Consider the following 18,676-nt stretch of genomic DNA (forward strand, 5'->3'; position numbering starts at 1 on the left):
CAGGGGTGTCAAACACACAGCGTCACATTGTCGCCATGTGGGTGGTTGTAGTCAACATATGATACATCTGGCCCACTGGCCATGAGAATGGGGAACCTTATTATTTATTTCTTTTATTATTTATTAGATTTGTATGCCGCCCCTCTCCGAAGACTTGGGGCAGCTCACAACAGTAAAACAGTACAAATCCAATAGTTAAAAAAAAAATTAAAACCCTTAATATAAAAAACAATCATACATCTCAGACAAACCATACTGCTACATTGACTGTACATGGGGTGGAGATGTACAGCTGGGTATCATCAGCATATTGATGATACCTCACCCCATGCCCCTGGATGATCTCGCCCAGCGGTTTCATGGAGGACCGACCCCTGAGGCACCCCACAAGGGAGAAACCTAGAGGTTGACCTCTGACCCCACACTAACACCGACCAGAGAGGTAGGAGGAGAACCACTGAAGGACAGTGCCTCCCACTCCCAACCCCTCCAGCCAGTGCAGAAGGACACCATGGTTGATGGTATCGAAAGCCGCTGAGTGGTCAAGAAGCACCAGAACAGAGGATAAACCCCTGTCCAGGGCCCGCCAAAGATCATCCCTTATAGTTCTGAATAAAGTGAATCACTCCCATAAGTTTGACAAAGTGATATTAGTGTCAAGGGAACTTTACTGAAGATTTTAGTAAACAACGAGGCGCATATAATAAAATAAACATTTCCTTAGTTTATTGGATATTTAGATAGACCAATATTTGGATTTTAATTTGAAAAATAACTTGCACGGGTGAGACCAGCAACACTGCTGTAGAAATGCTTTCTTGATACTATACTTTAATTGCACTTCGCCTGACTTGAAATCTAAAAAGTTCTTTAAAAGCTGCCCTAATTACACTCTATATCAGATAACAAACCTTTTTTTCCTCGAGTGCCGAAAGAACATGCGTGCACACTATTGTACATGCTCGAATGCCCACACCCATGATTCAATGCCTGGGAAGGGTGAAAACAGTCCCCTCCCCCCCCCCCCCGGAGGTCCTTTGGAGACCAAAAACAGCCTTTTTCCCAACTCCTGGTGGGCCCGGTAGGTTCGTGTTTCACCCTCCCCAGGACCCAAAGGCTTCCCTGGAGCTGGGGGAGGGTAAAAACAGCCTCCCCTATCCCCCTAGAGGCTCTCTGGAAGCCAAAAATGCCCTCCCCAGAGCCTCCGTGTAAGCCAAAAATCAGCTGGCCCTCACATACATGCATCTTGGAGCTGAGCTAGGGCAAGGGCTCATGTGCCAGCAGATATGGCTCTGCGTGCTGCATGTGGCTCCCATGCCATAGGTTCGCCATCACTGCTCTAGATAATTGCTTCCAGTTAAGTCAATACTTCAGAAATGTCACAAGTAATTTACCAAAGCACAGATATGTAAATAAAATTCTTCCCAGAACTGCCACGTAAAAATCCAAGACTAGATAGAAAAGAAGAATGTTCCCTTAAATTATATTTTTATATTCCACTAGACTTTCAGAAAACATCCTTCATTTTAACAAAACAATTGCATTTTTCTCTTCAAAATGCTTTTATTTCTCAAGTTCACAGACACGTGAAGATACTTATTTATTCAAAAAATCCAGGATGATTAAGAGTGGTCTAAGAGCTCCAAACAGAAAAATTTAAATCAACAACAAAATCTTCATTACGACAGATGACAAGTGTGTTTGCAATTCTGTATGCATCACTTCAGGTAAGTCCCAACTATTGATGTAACAGTAAGACAGAAAGTGTTCATTTTCAAGTAATGTTTTATCAACGTATATTTTAAAAGTACTTACATGTGCTACATTTGATTGTCTATTAACCTGCTGAATATCAGCATTATTGGTAATATTTCTTAGTGTCCTGACTGCAGGACTCCATGTTGCCATCATTTCAGGATGTCCAGAACTTTGTGGAGTTTGTACTGAAGCCATTATATTATTTCTGATATCAGGAGACATAATATTGCCTGGGACAGGTGGGACATTGGCACACAAGTTAATCAATCCAGAGTCCTTGCCGGGAGTCAATGTGTGCTTTCTGGCAACAGTCTGGGGAACGTCAGCTGTGGTCCAGTTCAAATTTCTTTCATGCTTTTCAGGAGAGGAATCTGATGAATCATCAAACATAAGTTCTCCTTTGTTTCTGTCAGCATCAATAGACTTAGGAGAAAAAGTTCGATGGCCCAGAGGAGATCCCTCACGAGAAGACGGTAGACTTGATAACTTTTCATCAGTACTCCCTTCATTTTGGGAATCCTGTTCTTCATTTTCTTCCTCCTCCTCCTCTTCCTCTTCTTCCTCATATATTATTAAACGAGGGTGATAGGGAACCTCATCTTTTTTGGTTTTATCAGATATAGAATCTAGAATCCAGTCGGGTGTCACAATTTTAATGTTCTCTCGTTTACTGGCACTTTCGTATTTTTCCTGGAAAAAAGACAAAAATATTTGAAATGTAAATATTGTAAATGCAAATTAAATGAATTGAAAAAGTTTCAAATGTCAGATTGCTGGTAGTTGAAAACTTACTTACTCTGTAGTTGCTCAATTGGCTGCTCCTACCAATAGGTTTCTCAGCTGAATTCATAATAGAAACATAGAAGACTGATGGCAGAAAAAGACCTCATGATCTATCTAGTCTGCCCTTATACTATTTTTTTGTATTTTATCTTAGCATGGATCTATGTTTATCCCAGGCATGTTTAAATTCAGTTACTGTGGATTTACCAACCACGTCTGCTGGAAGTTTGTTCCAAGGATCTACTACTCTTTCAGTAAAATAATATTTTCTCATGTTGCTTTTGATCTTTCCCCCAACTAACTTCAGATTGTGCCCCCTTGTTCTTGTGTTCACTTTCCTATTAAAAACACTTCCCTCCTGGACCTTATTTAACCCTTTGACGTATTTAAATGTTTCGATCATGTCCCCCCTTTTCCTTCTGTCCTCCAGACTATACAGGTTGAGTCCATGAAGTCTTTCCTGATACGTTTTATGCTTAAGACCTTCCACCATTCTTGTAGCCCGTCTTTGGACCCGTTCAATTTTGTCAATATCTTTTTGTAGGTGAGGTCTCCAGAATTGAACACAGTATTCCAAATGTGGTCTTACCAGCGCTCTATGTAGCGGGATCATAATCTCCCTCTTCCTGCTTGTTATACCTCTAGCTATGCAGCCAAGCATCCTACTTGCTTTCCCTATCACCTGACTGTACTGCTCACCCATTTTGAGACTGTCAGAAATCACTACCCCTAAATCCTTCTCTTCTGAAGTTTTTACTAACACAGAATTGCCAATACTGCCAATAATGGGGGTTATTACTTACCAAACCCTACAAAGCGCAGCATCAGACTATATCAAGGACCCCTTGCCTGTTCACCTTATTTATTTATTTATTTATTTATTTATTTATTTATTTATTTATTTATTTATTTATTTATTTATTTATTTATTTATTTATTTAATTGGATTTGTATGCCGCCCCTCTCCGAGGACTCGGGGCGGCTCACAGCATATATAAAACAGAACAATAATATGATCCAATTACTACTACGATTTAAAAACTATTAAAAGAGAAGATTAACCAAAAAATAACTTATTAACCAAACATTCAGCAATCATACTTAAGGCATTCAGTGGTCAGGGGAAGATCTAAAAGTCCCAAGGCTGGCGGCAAAGATGAGTTTTTAAGCTCTTTCGGAAGGCAAGGAGGGAGGGGGCAGTGCGAATCTTTGGGGGGAGTTGATTCCAGAGGGCCGGGGCTCCCACAGAGAAGACTCTACCCCTAGGCCCCGCCAACTGACATTGTTTGGTCAACAGGACCCTAAATAGGCCAACTCTGTGGGACCTCACCGGTCGCTAGGATCCTATGAATTTATCTAGAGAGGACCTGTTTAGAATATCATCTTCTCAAAAGGTGAGAGGAACATGTATCAGAAAGAAGATGTCCTTGATTAAGGGCCTAATGTTAAAGAATAAATTGACATCATAACCATGTCCAGCCTGCTTACTTCTGGCATGCCAAGGGGTGTTAAAGCACTTTGTTTTTCAGTAGCCAATCAATTGCTAATCTGGTTATTATTGATAGCTAATTAGGCTTTTTAAAATTGCTACTTTACTTGGGGGAGAGGGAGTTATGGTCTGGCAAAATGCTTTGATTTACACAGATGTTTTTACTTTATAATTATCCAAAGTCTATCCCTTCTTCTACTTTGGAATAAGAGACATAATTTAGATGGAACTGTGGCGTAATTAATTAATAAAAAGTAAATAAAAATTAAGCAAATGGATGATAAATCTGTGCTATTTGGATTATGCAGCACTAAGTCTTTCCTTAGAAAATAGCAGATATTCCAATCCTGTTACTGTTTTCACCTTCATCTCTTCCCTTCCATAGAGAACAAGCCCCATACCCTCCTACCACTGATGATATTATCTAACTGTGTAATGAAAAGTCTGCAAGAAAACAACCAAACTCAGAGCACCAACGGCAACACAGTTCAATCCTGACTATTCTATCTTATTCCCTTTTATTGGTAATACCTATTTAGTTGTGACACCAATTATTTGAAAATAACATAAGCCAATAGTCAATATAATTCATCTGTATATTTTATCAGTTCCCAAAACACAATTTTGCCTAGGAACATCTCAGGCAAAAGTATGAAATGACTTCCTATTAATCTACTTACATGTTGCTAATTCCTCTTAAAATGGTAACATACTTACAAGACACAAACTATGTTGATCTGCATTCCACATGCTAAAACAATACTAACATGCATTAAAATTCTTACCCCTTTTGGTTCAGGCACAATCAAATGAGTACAGTTTTTGTTGAGGCTCAAACAGCAATCCCCACCATAAAATGTAATCAAAGCCCACAACATATTCCGATCTGCAGAGGAAACCTATCAAAAAAAGTAAAGATACTTTAGTAAAAAAATATTTGAATTGTATATTGTATCATTTAGCTGCTATGCAAAATATTTTACCTGAGACAGACAAGCAGCAACTCCAAAAAAGATCTGACAGGATTCTGGGGAAAAGCCGTTTACTCTGACAAAATTAAGTCAAGGAAATAACATAAATAAAATGTAAATGTATCAACATAAAGAAATGAAAAATTTCCCAAACTTCACAAGAAACTATGCATAATTTTGTGTATACCAAGTTTTCTAAAAAGAGAGAGCAGAAAGGAAACTAATCTAGCATTATGCAATCAAAAGAGGAAAGGAACTTGGTAGATTTGAGATTACAATCCTTCTGCTACAAAATCATCAGATATTTGAATGAATACTTTGTCTTGTGAATGAACAGGCTGCTTTTTGGAAGTGTGTCCCACAAAATCCATAATACTGTTTCACCAAAAATAAGATCCGCCCTGAAAATAAACCCTAACCTGATTTTTAAGCGAGCACCTAATATAACCCTTATTCCAAAAATAAGCCCTAGTGAAGATTGTCATTATCCCAGGAAGGGGTTTGTATAACCGGAACCAGCAAGGTCCCACAGCGTCTTGCAGCAGCTGTGGCCTACATAGGACAAGTGAGTTGATTACGTGTCCAAGTAGAGGTTGGGGGGGAGGCAGGTGATCTGGATGTGACAATGGACTTCAGAGAAGCTGACTCAATGGGCTGGAGTAGGTAAGGGCCACAGGAGGTTCGTGTTCATGCAGCAGCGCTGGAGACAGAAACGAGGGGGAAGGTAGATGATCCAAACAGTCCATACGGGTTGCAGGTAAACTGAGAGATGTGAAGACGAGCCTACCGTGACCAGCCATCCACTCTGTCCCATCTCTCAGTTTACCTGGGGCCCACATGATGAGTATGGATTGCATGCCTCCCCTCCCCTGCACTCTGCCTCCGTCTGCTGCCCCTGCCTCCTGTACCTGGCCACCCGATTCTCAGTTTGCACCACGTCAGGATTGTATTGCACCTCTGCTACTGTTTGCTGCTTGGACAGAAAATCACCTGAACTGCATGAGCTGTGCAACCCCAGAGTCTGCTGTCTAAGGGGGCTAATGAGCAGCTGCTGCTGGATGTCAGCCCCGCATGCTCGCAAAATTTTGTGTGTATGATGGAGGGTGGGGGCCCCCAGCCATGGTAATCATCCTGAAATCATGTCTCCTCAAAAATAAACCCTAGTGTTTACTTTCAAGCCCCAGAAATATAAGACCAGATCTTATTTTCAGGAAACGTGGTATATATGTTTTGCAGTCTTTGTTTCAATTATTTATAGTTATATATATATATATATACATAGTTCAAACTATCTCACAAAATCATGGTTCTAAGAATTGTATTATTATCATAGATAAACTTGTATTTATGCATAACATTCAATTAGAGAAATGTAAAAATAATCTATAGAGAGAAAATGGTAATCCTAAATTATGCAGTTAACATTACATTTTTCTTCAAACATTGATTATGGCTTTGTAGATAAAGAGAAAAAAGTGGTCATTGGGGACAAAATTGGTGTTAATAGAAGAAATCAAAAGGGAAACGAAGCTCAGTTTTAACAGTACTTAAAATGACTCAGAAGAGGCAATAATGTAGAGTAATACAGTAGTCCCTCACCTATCGCTGGTGTTATGTTCCAGACCTGGCCGCGATAGGTGAAATCCACGATGGGGAATTTATCGCCTGATAGTACTTATTTAAGTATTTATATTGTAATTGTTTGGTAAGTTTTCATTGTTTTAAGTGTTTATAAACCCTTCCCACACAGTATTTATTTTAGATACAGTATTTAAATACAGTATTTACAATTTTAGATATTTATTTTTTTTTAAAAACCTGCCGATCGAGTTCGGCGAGCTTTTTAAATCTGCCGATCGACTTCCTCAGAAACCCGCGATGAAGTGAAGCCGCAGTAGGTGAAGCGCGGTATAGCGAGGGACTACTGTACTCTTGTTTATTGTTCTCTGTCAAATATCCGCCACTTAACTGTCAAAATACACAGTGTAAAGGTTCTGAGAGGACATAGGGAACAGCAGGCAGGAATCCACAACTTGACATGGCAACAAAGTTCCCGCCAGAAACAAGTATCCAACCGGGGCATATTACATGAATATTTAACACCCCTCTCCTCTTAGTTCAGTTAGAGGTCAGACAGATAACCATGTGATGAAGTCATCCAATCGGCTGGGTCTGCCGAGGCATGCAGAGCAATTCTACAAGATGACTTCCAAAGGTCCCAACGACCCCCAAGACAACTACCTACAGCCTGGCAGGAATCCACAACTTGACATGGCAACAATGTTCCCGCCAGAAACAAGTATCCAATCAGGGCATATTATGTAAACAGAGAAAGTCTGCCCTACTACATGAATATTTAACAATATTGTATATATATATTAGGAATCCTGAAAAAAAGTCTTTGAAGTTAACTTCATGGACATATTATTCAGTTTTCAGTATTACCAAAATGATTTATCTATGAAATAGCCTTTGTATTTCCTGGAAATCTTCTACCTAACTACCATGTTTCCTTTCCAAATCCAAACAAGATTGGCCAGATGTTGTTCCTACTGACACATACAAGGGTCATCCGGAAAACAATGCACTTCTACCCCCCCACCCCCCAGCCTACAGTAATGGTACGAATGCAAAACTTTAGATATACATTATTTGAACTGCCAGGAGTGAGTGTGTGTAAATTTTGTGTTTCTTCAGACAGACAGTGTAGCTACAGCAGTGTTTCAAAATGGTGTCTATAAATGATGTGCATTACAAGCAGCATGTCGTCATTGAATTTCTCACTGCAGAGAAAGGAACTGTTGGGAATATTCACAAACGTTTGTGTACAGTTTATGGAGAATCTGCAGTTGACGGTTAGTCGTGGAAGATATTTTGAGGATGACAAAAGGTGATTCGCAGAGTGCAGAAATGGCTTTGTAACCAGAACAAGGAGTGGTATCAACAGGGCATACATGCCCTTGTGTCTTACTGAAGAAAGGCCACATTGAAAATAGGGAGTGTAGTAGAAACATAATTCTTTCTTGTGTGTAAGTTTCATTGTGTTCAATAAATAATTGTTGAAGAAAAAAATGTGGTGGACTACTTTCTGGATGACCCTCGTATAATCAATCAATAATTAAAATGCTTATTAAATCTATTGAACATTTGATTTTTCCAGAAAAAGAAATATATTTATTTTTTACAATGAGCATAAGAAATATAAATAAATAATATAAATAATATTAGAGGGAGATAAAAGTATAATAGAAAGGTAAGACATCTGGAAAGCACAGATTTATACATAGAATGATTAGGGACATATACATTTGAGATTGTAAATTATGATTTAGCAAATTCCTAATTTATAATCTCTACAAGATTAGAAAAATCAATTAATTCTAAAACCCAGGGGAAGAGCCTTCTCTGTGGCGGCCCTGGCCCTCTGGAACCAACTCCCCCCAGAGATTAGAACTGCCCCCACCCTCCTTGCCTTTCGTAAACAACTTAAAACCCACCTCTGCCGCCAGGCATGGGGGAATTGAGATCCTCTTTCCCCCTAGGCCTTTACAATTCTATGCATGGTATGTATGTATGTATGTTTGGTTTTTATATTAATTGATTTTTAATCATCAATACCAAATTACTATTGTACACTGTTTTATTGTCGCTGTTAGCCGCCCCGAGTCTCTGGAGAGGGGCGGCATACAAATCCAATAAATAAATAAATAAATAAATAAATAAGACAGGTTTGACAAAAATTAATAAGGAACGACAATCCCAAACAGTTTTATGTTTCACATATGTGCATTTTATTTACTGTAGATCCGACTAATTGGACAATGTAATTTCAATATACACTCTCTCAAAAATTTCAAAGGACTAGCAAAAAAAGAAAAAAGAATTATTCCAATAAAGCAACTGGACCTTCTTTAATTCTCTTTCTTGCCTAGCTAAAAAGCAAGTTATGAAAAACAGCAAACGTTACGTAATTTTGTTAATATTTTCTTTGGAAAGGATACGGCAGAAGAGCTCCACACTGAACAGACAAAGTCACCCAGGAAGGCTAGAATAGGTTTTAAAAAATAATCTAGTAAGTGTCTATAAATAAGTATTTATATATCTGAGAATAGTTTTCTAATTATAACCATAAGCATACACACTCATTTAGTTATCATTCATTAATCATATTTAATTATAGAGGGTAACATGCTCATTCTGTAAACCACCTTAGAGAGGGCTGTAGAACACTGTGAAGTAGTATACAGTGGTACCTCTACTTAAGAACTTAATTCGTTCCGTGACCAGGTTCTTAAGTAGAAATGTTTGTAAGTGGAAGCAATTTTTCCCATAGGAATCAATGTAAAAGCAAATAATGCGTGCAAACCCATTAGGAAAGAAATAAAAGCTCGGAATTTGGGTGGGAGGAGGAGGAGGAAGAAGAGGAGGAGGACAGTCGCTGCTGAAGGAAGAAGGGGAGGGGAGGGGAATTTTAAAAAATCCAAAACTTTAAGGCTTAAAAAAAAAAGAGGGACTCTGAGGTGGTGAGAAGGGACATGCACCACCCATACACCCGGTGCGAGGCTGCCACCCATTGCGCCAGAGAGAAATCCAGGCGGGCGAGAGGGGGGAACCTCCCACTCCTTTGACCGAAAGGCGGCTGCTATTAAGCTATCTAATGAGATAGCTTAATAGCAGGAGGAGTGTTTATTTCTGTGTTATCTGTGTCAATTGGCAACAGCTGTGTCTTCAAACAATTTCTCCCAGGCATATCTGTAAATATAAAATATTGAATAGGAATCCTTTACATGTATACAGTTAATAATTTGTGGCTTTTACCTTCATATTAGTATTCCAAAATAGGCAACACTATTCTTTTATAAATATCTTTATCAAACAATCTATGATCTCTTTAACCAGCCAGACAACCGGAACTATCAATTCCAATAACTTAGGGCAAACCTATGGAATGCGTGCCAGAATGCGTCCCCTTTGTGCACATGCACGCTGTCATCAGCTCCTCCCCTTGTTCACGGCATGCAACTGGTCTTTGTGGGCGCCAAAGTTCTAAAAACATTCCAAAAATGCCCAAAAAATAGGCAAGTTTTGGGCTGTTTTCAGACAGGTTTTTTGGCCCAAAACGGTCCGAAAAATGGCCAAAAACAAGTATGTGCACACTGGTCAGCTGGTCTTTGGTTTACCAGTGTGTGCATGTGTGCACATGCACATGTGTTCCGGTTTGGACACTTGGTGCCAAAAAGTTTCACCATCGCTGACTTAGGGTTTGGGGTTTTCTTTGAGTGCCAGGAATTTGAGCTGATGTATTAACCTAATATTTACCATTAAACTCATAATACACACAACACAGTGCTCAAGGTGATGGAATTGACCCTTTTCTCCCTTCCCAATACACACAAAAAGCATTTATTTGCATGCAAACCTGGAAACATTAAGTTCTGTATCAAAATGTTAATTGTACTAAAGCAACAGAATAGAATAGGAAAAAATAGAATAGGGATCTTGGAGTTTTCTAGTCCATTCCTAAGGCTGTGAGGGCAAACCTATAGCACATGTGCCACAGGTGGCACATGGAGACTTATGGGAGGGTACACAAAACTTTTCTATGTTTTGGCTCCAGCCAGATGATTTTCGACCTTTGGAAAGGCAATTTCATTCTCTGGACGCTTCAGGGAAGCTTGCCTGAAGCCCCGGACGTAAAAAAATTCCCCCAATGGACAAATCAGAAGTTGAGCACGCGAAGAGCAAAAAGTTGCGAGGGCGGAAGCTGAGCTTCCTTCTTCGCGCTTTCCATACTAGCGCTGCGGGGCTGGCACTGGCCCCTGGCTGGGGCGGGACAGAGGTGCCAGCCTCGCACTCATGCCCAGCGCAGCACCAGCATGTATAGTGTCCAGCAACACATCAAGCCACCGCCAGCGGTGCCTCTGTCCTGGAGCTCCCGCTCGCAGCCGACCGCCCTGCGGCTACTGCCCGAGGCGCTGTTGCCGGCGTGGTGTACGAGAGAGATAGATAGCAAGAGAGAGAGAAAGAAAGGAAGAGAGAGAGAGAAAAGGAGAGGGAGAGAGAGAGAAATGGGAGGAAAGAGAGAAAAAAAAGAAATGAGAAAATGATTGAGGCAGAGAATGAGAGGAAAGAGAAACAAAAGAGAGAGAGAAGTGACTTTTGATTTAAAGCATATGATAAAAAGCACCCAAAGAATAAGAGAAAAAACCGCAGCCCTCACCTGTTTTTGGAAATGGTTCAAGTGTGTGTGTGTGTGTGTGTGTATATATATATATATGGTGGGGGAGAGGGATGGAAAAAGAGAGGAGAGTGTCTCAGAGTGTCATTTCGGTTGGTGGTGTGCTCCAGGATTTTGTAAATGTAAAAAATGTATCGCGGCTCAAAAAAGGTTGAAAATCACTGCCCTAGACCACTTCAAACAATTGGTTATCCAACATCTTAAAAACTTCCAGTGCTGGAGCATTCACAACTTCTGAAGGCAAGTTGTTCCACTGATTAATTTATTTTAAGTTCTAGGTTGTTTCTATCCTTGAGTAGTTTCCACCCATTGCTTCTTGTCCTACCCATGCATTATAACAATAGTGATAACACTCTAAATATTTACTTTTACTACTGGAAGATCAAACACTTCACGAGATTCACCAACTTCTGGATTATCCCCATCTTCTGAAATGATGTGTGAAGCTAGAGCATTATAGGAAACCTCCTTTGCTTTTCCATCTTTCAGAAGTTGAATGACCTATATAACATGAAAGTGAAATGTTACTCTTTTCAGTTTCAGAAAAATGCTTATCACAACAAATCACATTTTCCAAGAGTAAAAGTGCATACATTCATGGTAATATTATCCTCTTTCCCAGAGATAGCACATATTTCAATAAAACCAAACAAGAAAGCTGTTGCTGGACATAAGTGAGTGATAGAAGCCATCTGGTTTGCATTCAAGGCTGATTCAATGAGCTGCTCCCCTAACTGCCATGGAGAAAGGGTAACATTCCTAGGTCTTTGCTTAGGGTTTTGGGTTGTTAGGGGGTTTTTTGACGGAGAGAAACTTGGCCATCTTGTGCAACTTTTTGCATTCTATTAAACAAAATAATAAAAACATTCTCATGAGCAATCTCCATAGATAATTTGGAACAAAGTTGGCCAAAAATATTGCAGCTCGAAAAAAGGTTAAAGTTTGGCTCCTTATATCTGTGGAAGGAAAGGTATGAGAAATGGAAAACTGTGCGAAATAACTGAGCAACACAAGGTTTTTGAATATAAAATTTCATTCTTCTACTGCTTTCCAATAGTTTACAAATTGAGTGTAAAGGTGTTTTTAAAAATGCCAAAAAGTAGGATATTTTCAGCCCATTTTTACAAAGACCTTCTAGAAACTCTGTTAAATCATTCTCATTAGAAAAAGCATGTTTCACCCCCTTAAAAAAGTAGGGTTAGTGTTTCATCGCTGATACTGTATATAAAGCCCTAAAAATATGGACAAGGTAGAGGATGTTGCTATGGCAATATCACATGTATTCTAATATTGTTTCAGCTTGTTTGTTTTATATAGTCATCATTACTACTATTATATTGCGTTGATTCATGGTGACATTGTCACTACCAATTTAGGCACTTGAACCAGCATAGGGGGCATGTCCAATAGCTGCGCAATACCAGCCACGACTTGGTTTCCTGGTTCAGGATCCCAAGCCTGTAGTTTGGTTTCTTCCTTGAGGTTCCAAAGCTTTGTATGGGTATCTGTCTGGTTCCCAAGCCAATAATTGGGCAGTTTGTGCGAGGTTCCCAAGCCTAACGTGTGTATCTTATGGTTCCCAAGCTGATGTCTGTACTATTCCTATAAACTGCCAAATTCCAACAATCACTTATTTATTATAAGTGATGATACCCGGCTGTACATCTCCACCCCATGTCCAGTCAACGAAGCAGTGGAAGTGATGTGCCGATGCCTGGAGGCTGTTAGGGTCTGGATGGGTGTCAACAGATTCAAACCCAACCCTGATAAGACGGAGTCCGTCCATTACCCGGGGGGGGGGGATTACTGACTCCCTCAGAGAGGGTCCGCAACTTGGGCATCCTCCTCGATCCACAGCTCACATTAGAGAACCATCTTTCAGCTGTGGCAAGAGGGGTGTATGCCTAGGTTCACCTGGTGTATCAGTTGCGGCCCTACCTGGACCGGGAGTCACTGCTCACAGTCACTCATGCCCTCATCACCTCGAGGCTCGACTACTGTAATGCTCTCTACATGGGGCTACATTTGAAGAGTGTTTGGAAAGTATAGATCATGCAGAATGCAGCTTCGAGAGCAATCATGGGCTTTCCCAGATATGCCCATGTCACACCAACACTCCACAGTCTGCATTGGTTGCCGATCAGTTTCCGTTCACAATTCAAAATGTTGGTTATGACCTATAAAGCCCTTCATGGCATCGGGCCAGAATATCTCCGGGATCGCCTTCTGCCGCACGAATCCCAGCGACCGGTTAGGTCTCACAGAGTTGGCCTTCTCCGGGTCCCGTCGACGAAACAATGTCGTCTGGCGGGGCCCAGGAGAAGAGCCTTCTCTGTGGCAGCCCTGACCCTCTGGAATCAACTGCCCCTGGAGATCAGGACTGCCCCCACCCTCCTTGACTTTCTTAAAACCTATCTCTGCCGTTAGGCATGAGGAATTGATTCCCCTGGGCTGGTCCATTTTATGCATGGTATGTTTGATTGTTTTTACATTAAGGGTTTTTAAACTGTTTTAATAATTGGATTTGTATTATGCTTTATTGTTGTGAGCCGCTCCGAGTCTTCAGAGAGGGTCGGCATACAAATCTAATTAATTAATTAATTAATTTAATTGATTTAATTAATTAATTAATTAGATTTGTATGCTGACCCTCTCCAAAGACTCGGAGCGGCTCACAACAATAAAGCATAATACAAATCCAATTATTAAATTAATTAATTAATAATTGAGTTTATGTGCCACATTCTTTAACATCACTGCTAGGAATTGATACTCTCGATCTGACAATGTAATTGAAGACACTGGAGCATGCAAATAAGATTTAGTCTTATTGCCAGAAACTGAATTTTAAAAACCCTCTCTCATTATTTTGTGACATGATTGATTTAACTCCCCAATCCTACTGCTGATCTGTTACATTTACTCCAATACATTTAAGCATGCTGTATGAATACATTTCATTAAAACTTGGCTACCTAAAGTGTTCCTTTAAAAATAATCAACTCTTGTTCTCTCACACATAGTTGGCCAAGACAGCAATAAAAAAAATGAAAAAAATGAAATGTAGCACATTAAGAAATTTCCACTTTCACCATCTTTTCCTTGGATGTAAGTATTGCATGAAAGATGCTTACATTCCACATTTATTGTTAAAAACGATTATGTATTTGGTGCACCAAATACTCTATAAATGTCTTGTTTTTTAAGAACGTCCTTCTGCTTATGCCATATAGAATTATATAAGATTATATAATATATAAAGAATTATATAAGAGTCTATGGAGAGGGGCGGCATACAAATCTAAATAAATAAATAAATAAATAAATAAATAAGATAATGTGTCATCTGTTGAAACTTCTAGGAAAAGAACATAATTCTTTCTTGCACTGAATTCATTTTATTTCTCATCAAGTAACCTGCCTAGGAACCTATCCTTTTACTTGTTGAAAGGCAGAAATCCTGAAATGAAAAGACAGATAAGTTCCTAATTTAGCTCAGTCCCTGCAAAGAAAAGTGCTTTATTACTAAAAAAAAAAAATCTTAACTTTCATACCTTCTCAATTTCATTTTATTTCATTTATATAAAGAGATTAAGTGTGAAACTATCCGTAATTCCTTATGATTGTAAAAGCTCATCAAACTATCACTTTTTATTTTGGTTTCAGCCAAACCTTATTTTTCCAAGACTGGACAAAGAAAATTATGTTTACCTCAAAGATGATATTTCATCAGGAGAGGAAGAAAAAAGTTACTGTATCCTGGATGAAGTTTACTTCAGCATTAAATTGCAATCATTTTGTGCCCCAGATCCACATTTCTAACATTGAAATTGTTAAAAAAAATATATGAAAATCTCGAAACACAAAAGCAAAGCAGATTTGGTATGTGTGAGGGCCGTGTGCTGTATTGAAATTTGTTGCTTTCTTGAAAATAGGTATCAATAATGTCAGCAAGAAAATAACAAGAGCACCAAGGACTCCTCCACTTTAACCTAAACTACAGATATTCTCTATTGGTGTGATTTTATTAATCCATGGGCTTTATTACAAAGAAACTGAAAAACATTTTAGGCAGGCAGCATGAGTTTCTCTTTGGGGATATTTTTCTATCCTCCCCCATTTCAACTCTAAACTACAAATATCCTCTATTGATGCAAGCGATTTGATGAATCCATGGATCTTATTACAAAGAAATTGAAAAGTATTTTAGGCACACAGCATGAGCTTCCCTTCCAGGGTGTTTCTCTGCTTCCCACTATGCTGCAGTCTATGATGGCCTAGTGCAGTGATTTTCAACCTTTTTTGAGCTGCGGCACATTTTTTACATATACAAAATCATGGGGCACATTGAGCGGGGGGGGGAGTGGGTGGGGGCTAAAAAAAGTTTGGACAAAAAAATTCTCTCTCTCTCTCTTCCTCCCTTTTGCTCTATTTCTCTCCCTCTTTCTTTCTCTTCCTTCCTTCCTCTCTTTTTTGCTCTTTCTATCTCTCCCTCCTTCCCTGCCTCTCTTTCTCTTGCTTTCTTTCTCTCTTGCTTGCTTGCTTTCTCTCTCTTTCTCTCTCTCTCTTGCTTTCTTTCTCTCTCTCTCTCTCTTGCTGAGCTTCGCGGCACACCTGACCATGTCTCGCGGCACACTAGTGTGCCACGGCACACTGGTTGAAAAACACTGGCCTAGTGGTCTCCCATCTAAAAGCTAACCAGGTTCGTCTGCGTTTTGCTTCCCAATCGGGATCAGCCAGCAGCTGCCCTCTTCCAAACCCAGGAGGCATTAGCCCTTGTCAAGTCTGACGGCCTGATGTGGCTAACGGCAGGAAGCTTCCCCTCCTGCAGATAAAGAAGATTCATTCATCTTTCTTTCGTTCTTTCTTTCTCCTCTTCCCTTCCTTCTTCCTGTCTGTTTCCGTAGAAGAATAGGAAAAATTGGGGATTCCTTTTTCTTCCCCCGGGTGGAAGGAATCCTTCCCTCCCAACGACATTTTGTTTTTTTGAAAGAGGCCCGCGTGCCGTGCGGAGGAGGAAGCAAGCCAGGGGTTTTAAACCTCATTCACAAGCGGGCGACAGAAAAGAGTTAGCAGGCAAGCGAGAGAAGGGGAACGACCAAGGCCTAGTGTGTGTGTGTGGGGGGGGGGGGTGCTCTTCCCGAGCGGGAGCTACAAGCAGCGCCGACACCTGCGGGACCACCCGGCCCCCTCAGCTGCCCCTCGCCTCGCTTTTCCCGCCTCCCAAACCCCCCTCAGTCGAAGCAGAGGCCTGCCCGGCTTGTACAACACCGAGCGCGGGACTGACTGGCTGACTGACAGGAGGAGGAGGCGGTGGTCACGTCAGTCCCCGCGCACCAACCGCCGGACACTGCGAACGGTTTAACGGCTGATCTCCCGGCCCCCACCTCCCCCCCGTCCGGCACGCGCGAGGGGCAACAATGCACACGTCCCGCTCTCTGGAAAGGGGCTCGCGGGGGGGCGCATGCGCCTTCGCTCTTCCTTTCCCCCCACCCGCCGCGCAAGCGGCTGTCATCGCAGGGTTCCAACGGGGTTCCGCGCGGGCAGGGTGGTGGTGGAGGAAGATTGGGAGGAAGCCCAAAGGTGGAAGAGCGCTCCCCCCCCTCCCTCCGCGGCAACGTCCCCTCAGGTACCTTGGAGTCGATGTCTCCCACCACGAAGAACTTGACATCCTTGAACATCTCCTCGGGGACCTTCATCTCCTCACCCGCCTCTTCCCCCTTCGCCATGATCCCGCCCGGCGAGGCAGCCGCTTCGGCTTCCGAGCGCGGTGATTGATGATGCTCGTCCAGCGCGATTGCTGAAGAACACACAAACACACCTCCGGAAACCCCGGATCACCTCGCCTGCTGGCCCCCACCGCCCAGACACCCGCCGATTCCTGGGAGAAGAGCGCGCTCTTTGGGCTGGATCATTTCAGGCCAGCGGGGGGGGGGGGAAAGCAGGAGGGTAGGCAGCGGGTGCCTCCCTCCCGCTTGGGACGTCCCGGAAGGATCTTTCTAGCTCTCTTCTCAATGGGACAGAGCGCGTGTGGATAAAACCCGCGGGTCCGCTAAAGGCGAGGTTCGGTTCGTCCAACCGAGAGGCATCCGTCTTCCCCTCCGTATCGATATAGTGGGTACACCCCAATCCCCGCCTACTAACAAAACAAGCGGCAGAAATACTGTACCAAGTTGCAGGCTCCGCCCCGCGCTACCTCCCCCGCCTGCGTTAGTTCCGCCTACCGTCTTTCTCCCGCCGGCGGGGAATTGTTGGGTAAGGGTTTTGCGAGTCTTAAACAATAGGCATGAATGGAAACTTTTGTTTTAAAGAAGCAAAAATGCAACGCGACCGCAGTAAAGGTTTAACAGGGGTCTGCGCGCAACGAAATTGCATTAATTAGTGTGCATGCAAAGTGACAAAATTAAGTTTTACCTGTCTGCCTGCCTACCCACCTTTGTCCTTCCTGGAAAATCATTATCCTAACTCGAGGCCTAAAAGGGAATGAGAAGAGAATCTTTATGCGTTCTTCCTGAATGGTATAATTAATAGTTTAAGAAAGTGATAGAAGGCGATCGTTGTGAGCAGAGGCTGCATTTTTTCGTGCATTCCAAAATCTGCTCCTACTTGGCTTACCGGTTCCAAAAAAACAAATACAAAACTACCTTTGTCAATGTAGGAAGTTGGCGCCCGACCCTCTCCTAAAGGGTTCTCCTTTTGGGCTCAGGAGCTCATGCCGCGGGCTTCCGTCCATCATTAAACCTTTCCAAGCAACCTCCATGAATCCAGTGTCCTTTTCCCCCCCCCTCGGAACTGAAACCAGAAGAATATTACTTGCAACACCAGCAAGATGTTGAATCTCAATAGTACTCAATGTAGCAGTCAATGGTGCTTTGAAATTCTGAAGGGCTCCAGAATGGAGGCTTTAGTAGCCTGTAAAGGACTTTTGGACATCATAATAAAATGTGCCACACAAGCACGTATGTGTCTGTACGCAAATGTGCCTGCATGGGCACACACACATACAAACACGGGGTAGAGAGGGAGAGAGATGGCTCATCTTTATGATCAGCTGTAGCATAACTATGATTTGTAGCTTTCAGGGAGGGCTAGTTTCTGACAAGCCCCCATTCAAATGGGGGCCCCATTCAAAATAAAATATTTGTCCTTGCAATTGCTTAACAGCCAATGCAAAAAATATAAAATGAGTCTGGTCACACAGATGCCAATTTATAACCATAACAACTGGTCCTAAACTGAGACTACTTGCATTGTAGTTTGCATAGGCAGTATTGATTATTAGAAACTCCTGTATCCTTTCTATTTTCAGATTGCAGGCAGTCTTCAACTAACAACTAGTTACTTAAAGCTACAATGTTCCCTCGATTTTTGCGCGTCCGAACTTCGTGAAAAATCTATACCACGGTTTTTCAAAAATATTAATTAAAAAATACTTTG

The 18,676-nt window shown here is 41.5% G+C and overlaps 1 protein-coding gene across 3 annotated transcripts in view; it reads right to left on the reverse strand.

The window, feature by feature from the left end:
- Positions 1-17,373, reverse strand: part of PAXIP1 (PAX interacting protein 1) — a 53,155-nt gene extending 35,782 nt beyond the window's left edge. For 2 of the 3 annotated variants that reach the window (XM_070766896.1, XM_070766897.1), the window contains exons 1-6: positions 16,873-17,097; positions 11,606-11,740; positions 9,003-9,046; positions 5,014-5,077; positions 4,816-4,929; positions 1,816-2,448 (exon numbers count right to left, since the gene is read on the reverse strand). In XM_070766896.1, coding sequence (XP_070622997.1) covers positions 1,816-2,448; positions 4,816-4,929; positions 5,014-5,077; positions 9,003-9,046; positions 11,606-11,740; positions 16,873-16,968 — 1,086 coding nt within the window. In that variant the 5' untranslated portion in view covers positions 16,969-17,097. Of the gene's footprint in view, positions 1-1,815; positions 2,449-4,815; positions 4,930-5,013; positions 5,078-9,002; positions 9,047-11,605; positions 11,741-16,872 lie in introns of all 3 variants that reach the window. The other variant, XM_070766895.1, reaches the window with a different exon arrangement.
- Between the last annotated feature and the right edge of the window lie 1,303 nt (positions 17,374-18,676).

The sequence above is a fragment of the Erythrolamprus reginae genome, chromosome Z (genome assembly GCF_031021105.1).
Source record: "Erythrolamprus reginae isolate rEryReg1 chromosome Z, rEryReg1.hap1, whole genome shotgun sequence".
NCBI classification, from domain to species: Eukaryota; Metazoa; Chordata; class Lepidosauria; order Squamata; family Dipsadidae; genus Erythrolamprus; species Erythrolamprus reginae.